Genomic DNA, 17,660 nt, shown 5'->3' on the forward strand with positions numbered 1-17,660 from the left:
GCCTAAACTCTTGCGTTGCCCCTTCACACTCATGACCTTGAGACCACAGGGTTCTCACTGTATATTACACCCCATGTCTTTAAATTTTTGTTAATCCTCACCCAAGGATATATTTTTCCATCGATTTTTAGATAGAGTGGGAGGGAGGGGAGGAAGGGGCGAAACATCGATGTTAGAGAGACACATCAATTGGTTGCCTCCGGCACAACACTGAGCAGGGATGGGGATCAAATCCAGAACCCAGGTACATACGCTTAGCCAGGAATCCAACCCACAACCCTTCGGACCACAGGCCAATGCTCTAACTGCTCAGCCAAATCAGCCAGGGCACACCCCTGTCTCTGTGCAGATCACACTTAACATCTTTTATTCCTCAGATCCCCCCCATTCGCAGTTGATCATTTTACTTCTAAGCTTTAGGGGAAATAAGCACATTTTGCCGGTGTAAAAGGGGAAATAAATCTGGATTTTAGGTTTGAATATTGAATACCTCCTACTTTTTAAAAACTAGGTTCTGGGGCTGTCCCTGTCACTAATCTGAACTCAAACAAATCAGTTTCACCCTCATTGTCTCAGCCTCATCTGTAGACTGGAAGGATAATGAATGGGGACGTCATAACTTGGTTTCCTGTTCTGGAAAATGGGGGTAATAACATAACTATATTGGGTTGTTATAAAGAGTAGCTGTAAATGACTATGTAAAACGGTTGGCGAAATGCACAGTGGTGACTCTTGTGCACATTACGTGTTTCTCATCTAAATGACATTCACAGCCACTGTAGGGACAAGTCCTGCCTCGCCCTGGAGATGCTCGGAGGCCCTTCCCAGCTGGCTTTAAAGAGCACAGTGTGCGAGCATCTGGACCACCACAAACCTGCACCTCATCCAGTGGTGTCTGCTACATATCACTGCTGTGAGGCATCTTGTACGTTACCGAATTTAATGCCCCTACCTTAGTGAGCAGGCATTACTTCCTACATTTCACTAAGGAGTAAACTCAGGCTCTGACAGGGTCAACTATCGTGTCCAAGTTTATTGCAGATAGTGGGTTTGCACTCTGATCTGACTCAGAACTGTCTGACTCTGAAGTCCATGTTTTCTCTTCTCTGCTACTCATTAGTGTTGCAGAAAAACTAAATCCATAATGTAGGAAAGAAAGCACCGTAGCTGACAAATGGAAACGTTAAGAAATTAGATTACTAGTTCAAAGCAACTCCTTTATATACTTACTGTGGCATGCATAAGGTGGTCAGAGAAACATGTAAGTGATTCTCTTTGAAATTCTGAACAAGTTTACTCCATAGAGGCCTATCAATAATTTTAAACAGACCATGACATTATTTCATTTAATATGAAAAGAAGATATTCTTCAGATCAGAGAAAGCAACAACGAACTCAGGGCTATCTCTCAATGAAAAATAGTCCCACTTCCTACCTGTCTTCTGGTTCATTCTACTATTGGGTCCCATTTTCTCCCACCACCTCCCATCCCCACCATGGACAGAGACTTGGGCGTTAATTGTAATTTTTAGAATATGCATTTTACTTGGGAGACCAAACTAAAAGAATTTTTTTTCTCAGCCTATCAGGATAAAGAAATTACCTTGTTTATATCAAGAAGTAAGCTTCGCCCTGGCCGGTTTGGCTCAGCGGTTAGAGCGTCGGCCTGCGGTCCAGAGAGACCCGTGTTCGGTTCCCGCTAAGGGCATGTACCTCGGTTGCAGTTTGTCCCCGGCCCTGGTCGGTCGTGCGGGTGGCAGCCACTCGATGTGTTCCTTTCACGTCGATGTTTCTCTCTCTCTCTCTCTGTTCCTCTCTCTCCCTTCCACTCTACCTGAACAAAAAATGGAAAAATAATGTCCTCGGGTGAGGATAAAAAAAAAAAAAAAAGAAGTAAGCTTCAAAATGCCAAATACTTCTGTCAAAGAAGTACCACTAGTTTTTGTCATGTGCAGTTTATTTGCATCTTTATCTTAAAAAAATTTTAATATATAATTTGATGTGTTAAACTAAGTAATCTGGCTCACGGGCTCATTCAGCATGAAAACAGCTGGAAGCAGACGCACATCTCTGAGCAGCTCACGGGGGGTGGGGGGGGCTGGGTCACTGGAGCTGAGTGCGCACGAATCATCCTACTGTACTGCAGCGATTAATATTATCTAAAACACACAAAAAGCTGTATTTATTTTTAAAGATTTAAAGTAAAAATAGGTCACAAATTGCTGCTTTGCTGGAAATAATTACCATTATATTGCTCTTGTTTTATTGACTAATTCTTAATCCTGAGGCTTATACCTGAGATAAGCATGCTTTAGGCATTTGTGAATGAGTAGTCAGCAACTGAGCTTCGAAGAGAATGAGGTCATAGGCCACAAGGCTGTAGTTCTTTTCATGTTAATGACAGTAATATAAGTCTGATACATAAGCAGTATGCATTCAAAACACTGATACCTGATAGCAGGTCGGGAAGAGAGAATAGGAATTCCAGTTTAGGGGGGGAAAAACTGAGAAGTCATAACCACTCCGAAGATGTGAAGAAAACTACAAAAGAGGAGGCCCTGATTCTGCTGTAAAAAGGAAACGAATCACTCCCCTGGGGCTGATACATCAGCAGTTTCAGCCCATTGTAGTCCTGCTTCTTTCAGGGCTTTAACGACTATTTAATTTCATGGAAAAGTAGACATTTCCAAACGAAAAGAGCACCATTCACCGAAAGAAAAGAGGCCTTCTTATCAGTGAGGAACTTAATAAGGAAAATATTTTCTGTGCCTTGCACAATTTTCAAAAGCTGTTATTTCTATTCAATTTTTGGTAAGTTAACAAAATAAAAGCCTGTTGAATGGATGAATCACATGATGGGTGAAACGATACAGGTGGTACTTTCTTGAGAGCTTAAATTCCACGTCGGTGACCCTTGTGAGCAGCCCTGCGAGGGTCTGGGCCACAGGAGTTCGGTACGTCCCACAAGTGTGCTCGGTCTGCTGTAAAGTACGTTTTCAGAACAGGGCTTAAACGAGGTATAATTTGGAAGTCATCACCCCCGAACAAATGACCATGTGCCAGCCTACACTAAAGTGAAGGTTAAAAAACTTGAATCGTTCAGTGTTAAATTAATCAAATTAACCAAAGGTTCCTTCTAGGAATCTCAAAAGAAAAAAATGTATGTGAGCAAATTTCAAACATTCACTTTCAGAAGAATGATATAAACTAAAATCAGTACAAACTAATAATTGAATAGCAGAATAAAAAATGTAAACAGACTCTTTTGGTGGACAGTCGTCCACATGGTTTACTCACATTTGTTAATATCAGAACTGAAATGATGACGGGGCTCTTGCACTCTGGTCCACTGTGTCCTTCACGCCCCAGCCCCTGCTGCCCACTGATCAGGACATGTGGACTCACAGAGCGGTCACACGGCCTCAAACCGTCCCAACTGGAAGCACGCTCTGCTTCAGCCCACGAGGCTGGCCCGCCCTCATTTCAAAAGCCCGCACCAGTCTCTGAGACTTTATGACTTGCTTTCTTCTTTTCCCTCTGGCATCGTTTCCCAGATTGGCTTCTTGATGTGTTCTGGTAACCGTTCTAATTTTGTCTAAAAAGAGAAAAATAAAACTATAATATAATGTGGACTTAGCTGAACTCTTTGGCTACAAAATAGATTAATTTTGTTCCCGTAAATCCTTTGACTTTATTCTTTTATCCCTCTCATCTTTTTGTAGGCTTTGAAACAGAGAAGAAAACCTGGTGGTATATAAAACTCTGACATATATAATCTATATGATCCTTAGTGATCTGTGGGGACTGCCACTTAACATGGGCCCCAAGTATAGACAACTCCTGACAGGGAGGGGACTTCAGAGATGGCTCGGGGAGGATGTGGCTGCAGGATTCAGCTGAGCTGCCACCAATGCACAGGGAGGTGAAGACCCTAACCACTGTGAAACCCTGCCTCCAGGTCCACCACAGGCCCTCCTCTCCCTCAGGGGGCCAGGACTAGTCTGTGAGGAATTATAACAACCCAGATGTGGGGAAGGGGATCAAAAAGACATGCCCACCAGTTTGCCCTGTGAGCTGAATCTGGGCAACTGAAGGCTCCTTGTCCCCTTCCCTGTGCTTTGGAATGTGTGTTCTGCTCGCCTTCCCTGCTCCCACAACCTGCTTCAAGGACACAGGCTTGAGACAGAAATGGGGTACTGACACTGTCTGGACTGGGTACATGACTGACCCCGTCAAGTCTCCTGGGTATGTGAATACCCTGTTACAGCCTCTGTATAAACTTTTAAGATCTGGCAGGTAAGTAAGAAAACCCAATCGTCTTGCTGCCCAAGACAAGCTTGCTCATTAAACTTGACCTACCATTTGGTGGGCTGCCTTTCTCTGCTGCCTCTCCTTGCCCTGCATACCGGGTATTCAGATTACACCCGGGAAGCTCCTGAGAAGGCTGTGACCCAACACAGATCTACCCTCCAACAGAAGTAGAAATTAAAGTCATACCTTTGTAACTTCCATGGCAACTCCTTCAGGTAAGTTTCGCTGAATGTATTCCAAGTACACATCTGCTGTGCTTCCAGTTAGATGTTTTAGCTGAAATTTCAAACATGAAATTGGTTCATGCTATGCTGTTAGAGCAGAAAATTTTAAGTTTTATTGGTAAACGAGGTAGAGCCTTTTCTTCCTCTATGAAATCTTACACAGAATCCCAATTAAAAAAAAAAATTATAGCCCTGGCTGATATGGTTCTGTGGTTAGAGCATCAGCCCACACACCAAAGGGTCATGGGTTTGATCCCCAGTCTCAGTCGGGGCATGTGCAAGAGGCAACCAATTGATGTGTTTCTCTCACATCAATGTTTCTCTTTCTCTCTTTTGATGTTTCTCTCTCTCTCTCCCTCCCTCCCTGTCTCCCTTCTTCCTTTCCATTCTCTCTAAAAGTCAATGGAAGCCGGCTGGTGTGGTTCAGTGGTTGAGCGTCCACCCATGCACCAAGAGGTCACCAGTTTGATTCCTGGTCAGGGCACATGCCCAGGTTGTGGGCTGATTCCCAGTGGGGGGCATGCAGGAAATAGCCAATTGATGTTCACTCTCATCGATGTTTCTATCTCCCTCTCTCCCTTCCTCTCTCTCTAAAATCAATAAAGAAAAAAAAAAAAACTAAAATAAAAAGTCAATGGGGAAAAAATATCCTTGGATGAGGATTAACAAAAAATTGTAAATCCTCTGCTTGAACTAAATGGGGAGAACATGGCCCTGAGGTACCCTTCCTCCCAAATGTCTTTTTTTTTCTATGACTATCTTTTATTTTTTTTAAACTTTTTTCAAATGTATAATTTACATTTAATATTATTTTGTACTAGTTTCAGGTTTACAGCATAGTGGCTAGATACCCACCCACCTGGCACCACTCTATTAAAAGTAACAAAATAATTTGGGACCATCTGGGTGGTTACCTTATATCAAGTATCACCCAAGACTTTATTTCTCACCTTTTCATTTGTATTTCAATCAAGTTGACAGTCCATAGTATTATAGTAATTGTTGCCAAATACTGAGACAGCATCACAAGAAGAGTTAATATATACATGTGTTTGTACAAATCACAGGCCAAAAAAAATTCCACAGGATGTATATAGAGGATAGTTTCACAACAGTTCGAATAAAGACGTGGTGAGAGCTGAGTTACTGAGTCTCAAACAGTAAGAAAGGCCTAGTGAGCCTGGCCGGTCGGCTCAGCTGGCTGAGCACCGCTCAGTGCACCGGAGGCTAAGAGGCTGCCTGCTCACTTCCTGGTCAGGGCACATACCCAGGTTGCGAGTTCCATCCCTGGTCCAGGTGTGTGCAAGAGGCAACTGATCGATGTTTCTCTCTCACATTGTTTCTCTCTCCCTCTCCCTTTCTTTCTCTAAAATTCGATAAAAATATAAAAAAAGAAAAAATATATATAATTCACTGATAATAAAATATATGCTTCACTGTCAGAAACTTAAAAAAAAAAAGCCCCACTGAAAGCAAAGGAAGCTCCACCTTAGCAGACAGAACCATGCTCAGGCTTTGAGTGGTGATTTTCTTTCAGTAAAACATCATCCGTGTCACTAAATTAATTTAAATTCTATTGGCTCTGTGAATTTTCTGTATTTAATTTGTAGATTTATTTTTATAGTTCAAGAATCATAAGGTTAAGTGGTCTGTGCCTATTTTTAGATTGACACTTTAAAAAAAATATTTTTGGCCCTGGCCGGTTTGGCTCAGCGGTTAGAGCGTCAGCCTGCAGTCCGGAGAGACCCGGGTTCGGTTCCCGCTAAGGGCACGTACCTCAGTTTCAGTTTGTCCCCGGCCCTGGTCGGTCGTGCGGGTGGCAGCCACTCGATGTGTTCCTTTCACGTCGATGTTTCTCTCTCTCTCTCTCTGTTCCTCTCTCTCCCTCCCACTCTAGCTGAACAAAAAATGGAAAAATGTCCTCGGGTGAGGATAAAAAAAATAAATAAAAAATAAAAATAAAAAATATTTTTGTTAATTTTTTAGAGAGACAGAAACACTGATGTGAGAAACATTGATTGGCTGCCTCCTGCACGCCCCCTACTGAGGATTGAGCCTGCAACCCCAGCACCTTCCCTGACAGGGAATTAAACTGGGACCTCTCAGTCTGAGACAACACTCAATCCACTGAGCCATACTGGCCAGGCTGACACATTTTCATAAAATAATATTAAAAATTCTTTCATTCCAGCCCTGGCCAGTTTGGCTCAGCGGTTAGAGCGTCAGTCCGCGGACCAATGAGTCACGGGTTCGATTCCGGTCAAGGGCACATACCTCGGTTGTGGTTCGTCGCCGGCCCTAACCGGGTCCTGCAGGAGGCAACCAGTCAATGTGGCTCTATCACATCGATGTTTCTTTCTGTCTCTCTCTCCCTCCCTCCCTCCCACTCTATCTGATAATAAGTAGAAAAATATCCTCGGGTGAGAAAAAAAAAATTCATTCATTCCATACTTAGGGAATGTAAGAAAATTTTTTCAGCAGCCCATCTTTACATTACTCAAGACTGAGAAACAGTGACCTACATAGTTACAATTATTAGATAAAATCATGAGAGATGAAGAGTTCCAAGAATGTACAAAGAGAAATACAAGCATAATGTAATTTAGCACTTCACTGTCTGTTATTTAGTACTTCTGGTGTTGCTTTACATACTTTAACCTTGACTCTTCCAGTAAGTCAAAAGCTCTTGGGAGGAACTGAGTGTTACATTAATGCCTAATAAATATTTATTCTGTTTTTGTTTTCTTTTTTTATGATTTTATAATTTTATTTTATTTTTTTCCAAATCAACTATAGAACAAGACTGCCTTAGACACAGTTATCTGCCGAATGTCTTAAAGCCAAAGCTCCAAGGAACCTAGCTGCAAGCATGGAATCAAAGCAGTATACTTATATGAGTTTCACAAAACAACTTAAGGCAAAAGGAAACAAGACTAGATAATAAGACAGTTGGTATGCGATTTTCTGCATGCTCCTTGGTGAGGTGTTTCTGTTGGACAAGGGTGCATCAAATTTTGTTTTGTTTTTTTCCATTTAAGAGTGGGACTACACCCTTTCACGTCGATGTTTCTCTCTCTCTCTCTCTCTCTTCCTCTCTCTCCCTCCCACTCTATCTGAACAAAAATGGAACAATGTCCTTGAGTGAGGATAAAAAAAAAAGAGTGGGACTACAGCCCGGTTGGTGTGGCTCAGTGGTTGAGCGTTGACCCACGCACCAAGAGGTCGCCAGTTTGATTCCCTGTAAGGGCACATGCCCGGGTTGTGAGCCTGACCGCCAGTGGGGGGCATGCCGGAGGCGGCCAACTGATGTTCTTTCATCGATGTTTCTCTCTCTCTCCTCCCTCTCTCTAAAATCAATAAAGAAAAAAAAAGAGTGGGACTATGTTTTAATCATTTTTGTACCATCAACGACTCGTACAGTGCTTCCAATGTAAAAGATGTACAGCATTTGTTTTACCTTTTTAAAAAATCCTCACCTGAGGATATTTTTCCATTTATCTTCAGATAGAGCGGGTTAGAAAGGGAGAGACAAACATCGACGTGAGAGGAACACATCAACTGGTTGCCTCCCGCACAATCCCAACCAGGGCTGGGGACGAACCGCAACCAAGGTACATGCCCTTGACTGGAATTGAACCCGAAACTCACTGGTTCACGAGCCAACACTCAACTGTTGAGCCAAATCGGCCAGGCCTACAGGACTTGTTTTAATAACATTTATCAATCACTTATTAGGTGATGGAATATCTCAATGCTTCAATTATCTCATGCAATCCTTACACTAACCAAGGAGATGGGTACCATTACTATTCCCATTCTATAGATGAAGGAATTGAGGTGCAAACAATCTAGTAAGTGCCAGGACCAGAACCAGGATCAGGCTGTCTGACTCCAGAACCCATAGACTCCTTAACCACAAGACTGCTGACCCTAGTGGATGAATGAAAAATCTTAATACTGCCCACCACAGACATAGGATATCCAGTAGGCATGTGAAAAGAATTATTAGAACTGTTTGAAAATTTAACTAGAATTTTTGAAAAGCAAAATCATTCCAACGCTATCTTACTGTATAAAAATTAGCATAATCGCATTATTGAGCTAAAGTATGAACTATTTGAGTTTGACTTTCCTATCTGTTGCTTCCATAAACACAAAAGGACATTTAGCTTCTCTGCAACTATCAGGCACGAGCTGAATGGAAGGAAGTCAACTGAGTCAGTTAAAGGAAAGTTATGCTAGTATGAAATTTGGGCATTTTAAAAACGCCCAAATGTCTGAAACAGACTCACCTCTAAACATCTGTAAAGTGTTCTCATTTCATACTGAACTCTGTGCTTCTTGAAAATATGCACTGATTTGAGAAGAGTAAATCTCTCTATTTTCCTTGGAGGTTCATGTCTGAAAATTAATGGGCAAAACAACATACTTAAGTGATGTTAAAACTTAGTCACTGATATCAAAGCATGATTCCACAATTCTGTAGGTCAGGCTCATACTCAATTACAGGCATTAACTACCACTTACTGACTTCCACTTGTCAGGGCTGTCATCTATGCTTAATAACTGCTGTCATAAAGCTCAGGCCAAAATAAACACCTCAGACAGCAACACAAACATTTTTCCACAGACCCAAAACTGAGCCTTCACATGCAAGTGAGCACACTTGTGCATGCATGCAAACACACACACACACACATGCAGCCTTGAAGACCCTTACTGACCAACTATGTGAACTATGAAGAGTAACACCAGTGCGTTGAACACGGGTGTAATGTCTACTGTGTGTATTATTTCAGGAAAATCTACAGACACATCGATAATCACAAAACTATAGTCTGTTATAGAAAATGTGAGTTCCTTGTGTTTTGTAAAAAGGCAGACTGGCAAAGCCCCAAGTGGACTGTGTTCTACATCAAGAGCAGGTGCCAAGACAAGGAGGTAGTTATACTTGACCCTGCAGTGACTTCAGGGCCAAATGAAGCTCACTTTGCTCAGGTATGAAATTATTGGGTGAGTGGTGTTTCTTAGGTGTTCATTGTTTCAAAACTAATGAAAGTATCAGCCAAAGATCATCAAATCAAAGGCTCTAAAAGGATCGCTTGCCCACCTAATTGCCCCCGTCCCATGGAGATCCCAGACGTGAGGGCTTCCTGGTTCTCCTTATGTCTATGAAATTGGTCAAGAAAGGATTTCCTTCATTTTCCTGGTTCACTTATTCCAGTATTTAAACATTCTAGAAGACAGGAAGGGATGATCCTGCTTAGGATAATATGACAAAGCTACACCCTACCCTATTATGAGTTCTATGCCCCCTGAAGGACTCGGACCTGGCTGGAATCAGCACCTTGCCTGGCTGGCTGATCATGTACAGCAGCTGAAGGGAAAAATCATACTTACACTTCAATGGAGATACCAAGTTCTTTAGCAGCAAGCACGGCAAAATATTCATAACTGTCCAACACAGCCTTATCATGGCCTTTTACTAAAACTGACAGGCGTTTATATAATGTGTCTGGTTCATCAGAAACAGTTATCTAAAATTTTGAAATAAAAAAAAAAGTTTTATTTGTGGTTCCCCTGATATTTACAACTAAAATATTTAACATATTACCTTCAATTGAGCAACTTTGGAGTTTAGTAATAAACGAGGAGAAAAATGCTAAGTAACATTTAAAAAATTTTATTATTTTTTTATCCTCATCCGAGGACATTTTTCCATTTTTTGTTCAGATAGAGTGGGAGGGAGAGAGAAACATCGATGGGAGAGAGAAACATCGATGTGAAAGGGACACATCGAGTGGTTGCCACCTGCACGACCCAACCAGGGCCGGGGACAAACTGCAACCAAGGTACATGCCCTTAGTGGGAACCGAACCCGGGTCTCTCTGGACCGCAGGCCAACGCTCTAACTGCTGAGCCAAACTGGCCAGGGCCTAAGTAACATTTTAACGCTGTTATTTTAAGTATCTACATACTATCATATTCAGATCTACACAATGATCTGCAATTTGAACCAAAGGGACTTTCAAGGCAATCTGCAAAATCACTAATGGAACCTTCTAACTTAATCGTTATTAAGCCCCAAATTCACAATGGAAAAGGATTTTGGGGTCTGTTAACAAAAGCCTGGTTAGAAGACCTAGACTGAGAATTAAACTCTGCTACTTCTGAATGAATGACAATGGGCAAGTCATATAGTCTCACTGCACTTTATTTATCTCATATATAAAATAGAATACTGCCCGGCAGGTGTGGCTCAGTGGTTGAGTGCAAACCCATGCACCAAGAGGCAGCCAACTGACGTTCTCTCTCATCGATGTTTCTATCTCTCTCCCTCTCCCTCTAAAAGCAATAAAGAAAAAAATAAAATAGAATAGAATACTGATGCTACAGCTCATGGCACTTCTTTAGAGAATAAGAAAACACAGATTCAAGTGTTTATAAATGATAAAACATTGTTCTGTCAAGGTGAACAATTACCATTCATGATCTTTTTTGTTATCCTTACCTGAGGCTATGTTTATTGATTTGAGAGGAAGGAGGAGACAGAGAAACATCAACCGATTGCCTCCTGTACTTGCCCCAACCAGGGATCAAAACCTGAAACCTAGGTATGTGCTCTGACCAGTCAGCAAACCTGCAACCTTTTGATGTACAGGACAACACTGTAACCAACTAAGCCACCTGGCCAGGGCCTATTCATATCCTTTTTTAAAAATATGTTTTTTATTGATTTTAAAGAGAAACATCAATGGTCTGTGCCTCCTGCACACCCCCTACTGGGAACCAAGCCTACAACATGGGCATGTGCCCTGACTGGGAATCAAACCAGTGACCTCTCGATGCATGGGGCTATATTCAACTACCTGAGCCACACTGGCTAGGGCCATATTCTTTATTAAGCTTTATTCATGTCTGTTTCGCCTGCCATAATAGAAAAATCACTCATTTCTAATTAAAATGTTATGATACTAACTATATATATAACTTCTAACTCTTCTACCCCAATACTTAAAATCTTGAAAATAATGGGTTTGACATTTCTGACTTTCTTCCAAGAGGTGAATTACCTTCACTTCATCCATCCATTAAACCAGCAATTTATATACACTAATTCAATGACCCAGGGTTAATTACTTCACCCCTGAAAGGATATCTACTTACCTAACCACGAAGCTGGACAGTCACTCTCAATGACCCCAAATAGGGTTGTTGGAAGAACAGATATACTGATACCCTATGGCAAAAGTTGGGGGACAAGGTGGAATATAGCCCTAAGATATATTCTGATTGGTTCCTACAGGGTTTTTTTTTTTGTTGTTGTTGTTTTTTATAAGTTCTTATTTATTGATTGTTTTTTAGAGAGAGAGAAACACTGATTTGTTGTTCCACTTATTTATGCCTTCATTGGGTGATTCTTGAATGTGCCTTGACTGGGGATTGAACCCACAGCCTTGGTGAATTGGGACAACTCTAACCAACTGAGCTATCTGGCCTGGGCCTCCTCCAGAGTTTTAAAGATATTTTGAATATGTTAAAAATACTAAAAATCAGATTTCACATAAAATTGTAGATTTCAGTTTAGCTTAGAAAATTTAGACAATCTGGCTTCACTAGGTCTGATTTCCCACATGCAACAAGTGGTTTGAGTAAGCAGCAGCTGCCTCACTTATCAAGAGCATAGCTAGTCACTGTGACCACCCTGTCACCTCTCCTTACAGACCTGGCCCCATGCAGGCACCTGAGTTGGACACCCAGGGTGAATATGTATCATAATGGAAATATATCCAGTAGCTACTAAGTGCAAAAAATAAAACGGCAGTATATTATGTATAACACAATTCTATTTTGGTGTACGTGTACACAGACATAATGATTACATACAGGTAAATGTCTACAAAGAGTCATACTAAACTGTCAAAGAGGGTTATTTTTGAGGGGTGGGACTGGAAAAAATGAGAATCTGTAAGGATTTCAAATAACAGACTGGATCGAAGGAATCATGGCTTTTACTTAAATGAAACAAGGTTACACGGCTACTTCTGCATTTCACTCGCGCTAATGCTTTCTCACTGTCCAGGCCCAGGCTCAATGTCTTAAAATGAAAACAAAGACTTGATGGCTACATGAAGCAAATTTTCCTAGAACACATAAAGTATTCTGAATCATTAATTATGACAACTCTGCACATTATGCTGAGTTAGTTACAGGCAAAGACTGCTCCCACAGTTATGTCGGGTAAATGATTTATTCCCTTAGAACCCACCCAGATGCTGTGAAAGAGAACATGACCACCAGGGACGTCAGAGAATACTCTATTCAGGCACACTGCATTTACCAGTGTTCCAAAACAAAATTTTTTAGTCATAAAGTATTTGGGAAACAACCCCGAAAGAAACAATAAGGAAAATTTATTGCTAACATAGCTCCATATACCAAGAAACAGGGAGTACATACTGTAGGCTTGGTCAAATCCCTGGGAACATCAACGTGCAAACTTGAAAACTGTACCCACTTCATGCTGGGACTGCTGTGTGGATGGGAAAAGAGAGAAACTTAAGTAAAACAGCATAAGAGCCCATTTTCTTGTTCAATGTAGCACATCTAATTACATACTTACTGAAGAAAGCCACAATTTTTCGATGTACTGCTCTTAGAACTGTTTATAAAAAAATCCCCCGAACCCTTAAAAAAAAAAGGCAACATGTTAGAATTAAAGTCAATCCCCAAAACATTCACAGTTTTTATTAAAAAAAAAAATCAAGCCCTGGCCGGTTTGGCTCAGCGGTTAGAGCGTCGGCCTGCGGTCCGTAGAGACCCGGGTTCGGTTCCCGCTAAGGGCACATACCTTGGTTGCAGTTTGTCCCCAGCCCTGGTTGGGTCGTGTGGGTGGCAACCACTGGACGTGTCGCTTTCACGTCGATGTTTCTCTCTCTCTCTCTCCCACTCACTCTATCTGAACAAAATATCGAAAAATGTCCTCGGGTGAGGATAAAAAAACAAACAAAAACAAACAAACAAATAAAAAAAAATCAAAAGATGTATGATGTTTCAAATAAATATCTCGTTATTTCAGATGAAGATATTGGGGTAACTAAAATGCCAAATTAGACTTTATTAAAAAGGCAGTGGTAGAACTGATAATCAAAAAGGACTCTTAAAATACTAGAGAATCTATGTTAGTTCAGAAGAACTTCTTTTTTAAATCCTCACCTGAGGATATTTTTCTATTTATTTTCAGAAAGAGTGGGAGGGAGGGAAAGAGAGAGAGAGAAACATTGATGTGAGAGGGACACATCGACTGGTTGCCTCCCGCATGACCCCGACCAGGGCTGAGGACAGTTCACAACCGAGGTACATGCCCTTGACTGGAATCAAACCCGCGACTCTTTGGTCCACAGGCCGACGCTCTAATCACTGAGCCAAACCAGCCAAGGCTAGAAGAACTTTTTAAAACAAGTAATTCTCATATTAAAATAACAGCTATAAATTAAATTTGTGGACATCAAAGAAAAAAATGTGGCTTAATTTTCCCATTATTTTTCATATATTAAATGTAATTCAATATAACACTTATTTGCTTCAATATTTTGAGCAATAAAAAGTCTTTAATTTAACTTATTAAGAGTTGAAATAAGACTAAAGTACCCTTTCTTTTGAAGCTTGCATACATCTTTTCCAGCATATGTACTTCTTGGCCTGGCTGGGGTAGCTAGCTTATAAATCAACTAAAATACGCACTGAAATTTATACCCATTTTACACCACTACTGTCCCTCATAAAGCAATAATCCAGCCTTTCCAAATCCTTTGTCAGCTCCCCAGATCGAAACTTCTAGTCGTAAGAAACATGGTACTATGTGTATTTAATTTGCCATCTGTTTTTCCTTTAAGCTTTCCTGAAATTTAAATGTGTAACCCGAAAAAATGGAAGCATGATAGGATCCTTAAAAATACTGAGGGGCCCTGGCCAGTTTGGCTCAGTGGTTGGAGCATCAGCCTGCGGACCATAGAGTCCCGGGTTCGGTTTCCGCTAGGGGCACATACCAAAAAAAAAATACTTTGAAGGTGAAAATAACTGTTTAGCACAAGTGAAGCTTAATTAAAACTGAGGGTCACCTAAGTATGTTTAAAAAGCTTCTTTTTAGCTTATTTCTTCCTCCCTTTACCCAAGATGGAGGCAAATTAAAACTTTCCTATTTGCCTTTGGATCAGGTGAAAAGCAAAAAGATGAGGAAACCAGGAGCAATACCAGGTAGAATGAGGTAAGTGCCATTCTTCATGAATAAGCACATAGAAATCCCCCTCCCCCAATCTCTGCCAGAGACCCCAATAATTCCGTTGTGTAGAAGGACCACAGTTCTAAGAAATATGACACATGCCAATTATATTCTCCCAACATAAACCTCTACTTTTAAAAGTTGGAAGCTAAGTGATGTTGCAGCCACAAATCAACCTTAAGAAGTTCTTAAAGTTTTCTTTTTGAGGGGGCTGAAGGGTATCTGGGTATCTTAGTTCAAAATTTAAACCTCTAACACTGTCTGACTTTTCTTAAGAACAGTGGTTCTCAAAGTGTGCCCTGAGGACTTCTGGGGAGCCCCTGAAACACTTTCAGGGGGCCCGGAAGGTTGAAACTAATTTCATAATACTAAGGCTTTTTTTTTGGTATGTGCCCCTAGCCGCTAGGGCCTAGCGGGAACTGAACCGGGGACTCTCTGATCTGCAGGCCAATGCTCCAACTGCTGAGCCAAACCAGCCAGGGCGATACTAAGGCTTTATTTGGAACTTTTCCGCTCCCATCTCTTACAAGTGAACATGTTTGAATTAAAGTACAGTGAAGTATTCCAGAGGCTACATGATGTGTGGAACTGTTACTGGAAAGGGGGCTGGCCCTGAGTGGGTCCGCCTAGGGCCAGCTGGTAGTTTGTGGGTTCTTCACTTCGTGCAGGAAAGATTTCACAATACAACTCCAGGTGATTCTTAGAGGACGCTTATTAAAGCTGGGACAGTAAAACAAGAAAGGACATAGGACAGAAAAAGCAACAGGAGAGACTAGGTGGGGAAATGAGCAGAGGCAGAGCTGCTTTGGCTCACTAAGAAGTCAGAGAAAAGGGGGCCTTGGAGACAGGTTCAGGGGGTTAGTCGGGGATGAACAGTTGCTGCACACTTCTACATGGCTGCAAGTCTCATGGGGTCCCTTAGAGTTTAGGAGATGCTTCCCAGAGGGTGGGAGAGTGTACACCGGGACCTTCATTTTGAGGGTTTTTCAAGGCTGGACATCTTGGGAAGGTCTTAGGGGAGGATTTCAATAAAATATTAATCAGTTTTACGCTAATGTTCCAAAATGAGACTTACTCCCTTAACTTCATCTGTCCTTGGGCATGGTTGGCAAGTGGCACTAATTGCATTTCTTCCAGCTATCTTCCTGAGTAGGGTGATTTATGCTATTTACCCTTTGGTTGGAGAAAGGTGTAAACCATTTATTCCTAATTGACCTTGGTTACAGAAGATAGGATTTAGCTATTTTCTAGATGGCTTTTACTTATCTGTTTCCCTATTTTGCTTGTCCTGGTTTACTACTAGCCTGTCTCAATATGAATAAAGAAGACATAAGGCTCCAGCTGTCGTCTATTAAGCCAGACATTAAAGAGATTTGCAAAAACATAAAATACTGCCAGCCTTCTCACTGAGTTTGCTTTGGAAAACAATTACTTTCCATAAAAATGTTAATTATGTTAACATGGAATTAGTTTATTGGTGTTCCTTTTGAAAGGAATAAGCATCTTAAGTCATTGATAATTTATTAGAAAGTAAAACTGACTAAAACAAAACTCCTTTGAAATCCTCGACCACTTTTAAAGAGGTGCTGAAGGCAAAACACTTGGGAACCGCTGTTTAAGTTTTTGCTGCTTCCCCCGCTGCTCTGACCTCGGTGACTCGCCTGTAAACCTCAGGACCCCTGGATAGGAGGAGGGCGTCTCGATTTAGTTCCGTGGGAAGCATCCTAAGCCTCGCTTGGCAAACGTGAAAAGAAGGGAGAAATCGAAACGTATAATGTCCAGTATCCTTTCCAACTCTGTCCTCCTTTTTGTTCCTGTCTTTGCCCTGACCTATGTTTTACCCCATGGGAGATCGAGATAAGACCGGCCCCTTTCTTGCCACCTTCCTGCAAACGAGCCGGGGTGCAGGGAAAAAACGGGGAAGGCTCCTGATGGCCAGAACGACGGCCGGCAGCCAGACTTGGTAGCAGTGTCCCTGTCGGCGTGCTTAGTTCCCCGAGCCTGCCCGGTACCTGCCTGCCAGAGACGTCGGCACACGGCCCCGAGCGCTCCCCGCGCCGCCATCTTGCCGCCCCAGCCTCCCACGATCGCTTCCGGGGTCACGGTGCGCGCTCAGACCATAGAGTTCCGCAAAAGGGTAGAGGAAACCCTTGTGTTCCGGCACAGGAACGACCATAGAGGCGGGGTTCCGTGCTGTTGGAGGGAGGGGCTGGGAATCCAGTTGGCTCCCCGCGGGCCGGCTGCCCGTGCGATACCGGGTCTTGATGAAGTTCCTCCAGCCCGTATGTGGAGATACCGAGGCCCAGCAGTGTTTTCCTCTACAAACCGTGTGTGCCCTCTTTGGTTCCTGTTCTGTTGGAGGCAAACAAACACGTGCTTGGAAAAAAAAATACATTGACAGTGGTTATCTCTTGGGAGTGGATAAATGGTTGATTTGTTTCCTATTCCTGTATCTTTCAAAATGTTACCAAATCCGTATTTCGTTAAAATAAAAGAAAAAGTTTGCCACCATGGAGCCCAGGTCCCACCCCTTGTGCTCAGCACACAGCCTTGCAGTTGTGTCCCCCCACCCCCAACGCCGCACCCCAACTGGCAGGTGCCTGCCCCGCCGCCCGCTGTCCTGATCCGCCCGAGGCTTCGTCTCCTGTCCCTCTGGTGGTCCAGAATTTACAGCGGGCTGGTCGCTTATTAATGCCCACCGTAATTTAGCTCTAATTTAAAGGCTTGTAACTGGGATATGCTCTAATAAAGTTTTCTTCCATTTGTGCAATTCTCTAAGCTTTATTTCCCTCAAGTGCTCGCACATCTGCAGTCTAGTATAATGGGCAACCCTGGGCTTATAA

General features: G+C 42.2%; 1 protein-coding gene across 2 annotated transcripts; it reads right to left on the reverse strand.

Annotated features, from left to right (window-relative positions):
• Positions 1-3,298: 3,298 nt before the first annotated feature.
• MRPS10 (mitochondrial ribosomal protein S10) lies at positions 3,299-16,886 on the reverse strand. 2 transcript variants are annotated; one of them, XM_036248833.1, is made up of 7 exons: positions 16,834-16,886; positions 13,159-13,223; positions 12,996-13,065; positions 9,936-10,072; positions 8,828-8,936; positions 4,498-4,587; positions 3,299-3,595 (listed from the first exon to the last, which is right to left on the reverse strand). In XM_036248833.1, the coding sequence occupies exons 1-7, from the start codon at positions 16,879-16,881 to the stop codon at positions 3,512-3,514; spliced, it is 603 nt and encodes a 200-aa protein (XP_036104726.1). In that variant the 5' UTR covers positions 16,882-16,886; the 3' UTR covers positions 3,299-3,511. The 2 variants fall into 2 exon arrangements, with proteins under 2 accessions (XP_036104726.1, XP_036104725.1); XM_036248832.1 differs by having other exon boundaries at positions 12,996-13,068.
• Between the last annotated feature and the right edge of the window lie 774 nt (positions 16,887-17,660).

Source organism: Molossus molossus, unplaced genomic scaffold, assembly GCF_014108415.1.
Source record: "Molossus molossus isolate mMolMol1 unplaced genomic scaffold, mMolMol1.p scaffold_m16_p_8, whole genome shotgun sequence".
NCBI lineage: Eukaryota > Metazoa > Chordata > Mammalia > Chiroptera > Molossidae > Molossus > Molossus molossus.

Coding starts and splice junctions, on each gene's coding strand:
- MRPS10 (XM_036248832.1), bottom strand. CDS start 16,881: ATGGCGGCGCGGGGAGCGCTCGGGGCCGTGTGCCGACGTCTCTGGCAG. Junction 13,069..13,158: donor AAAAATTGTGGCTTTCTTCA/GTAAGTATGTAA, acceptor CCATCCACACAG/CAGTCCCAGCATGAAGTGGG. Junction 3,596..4,497: donor TTGCCATGGAAGTTACAAAG/GTATGACTTTAA, acceptor TTCTCTTTTTAG/ACAAAATTAGAACGGTTACC.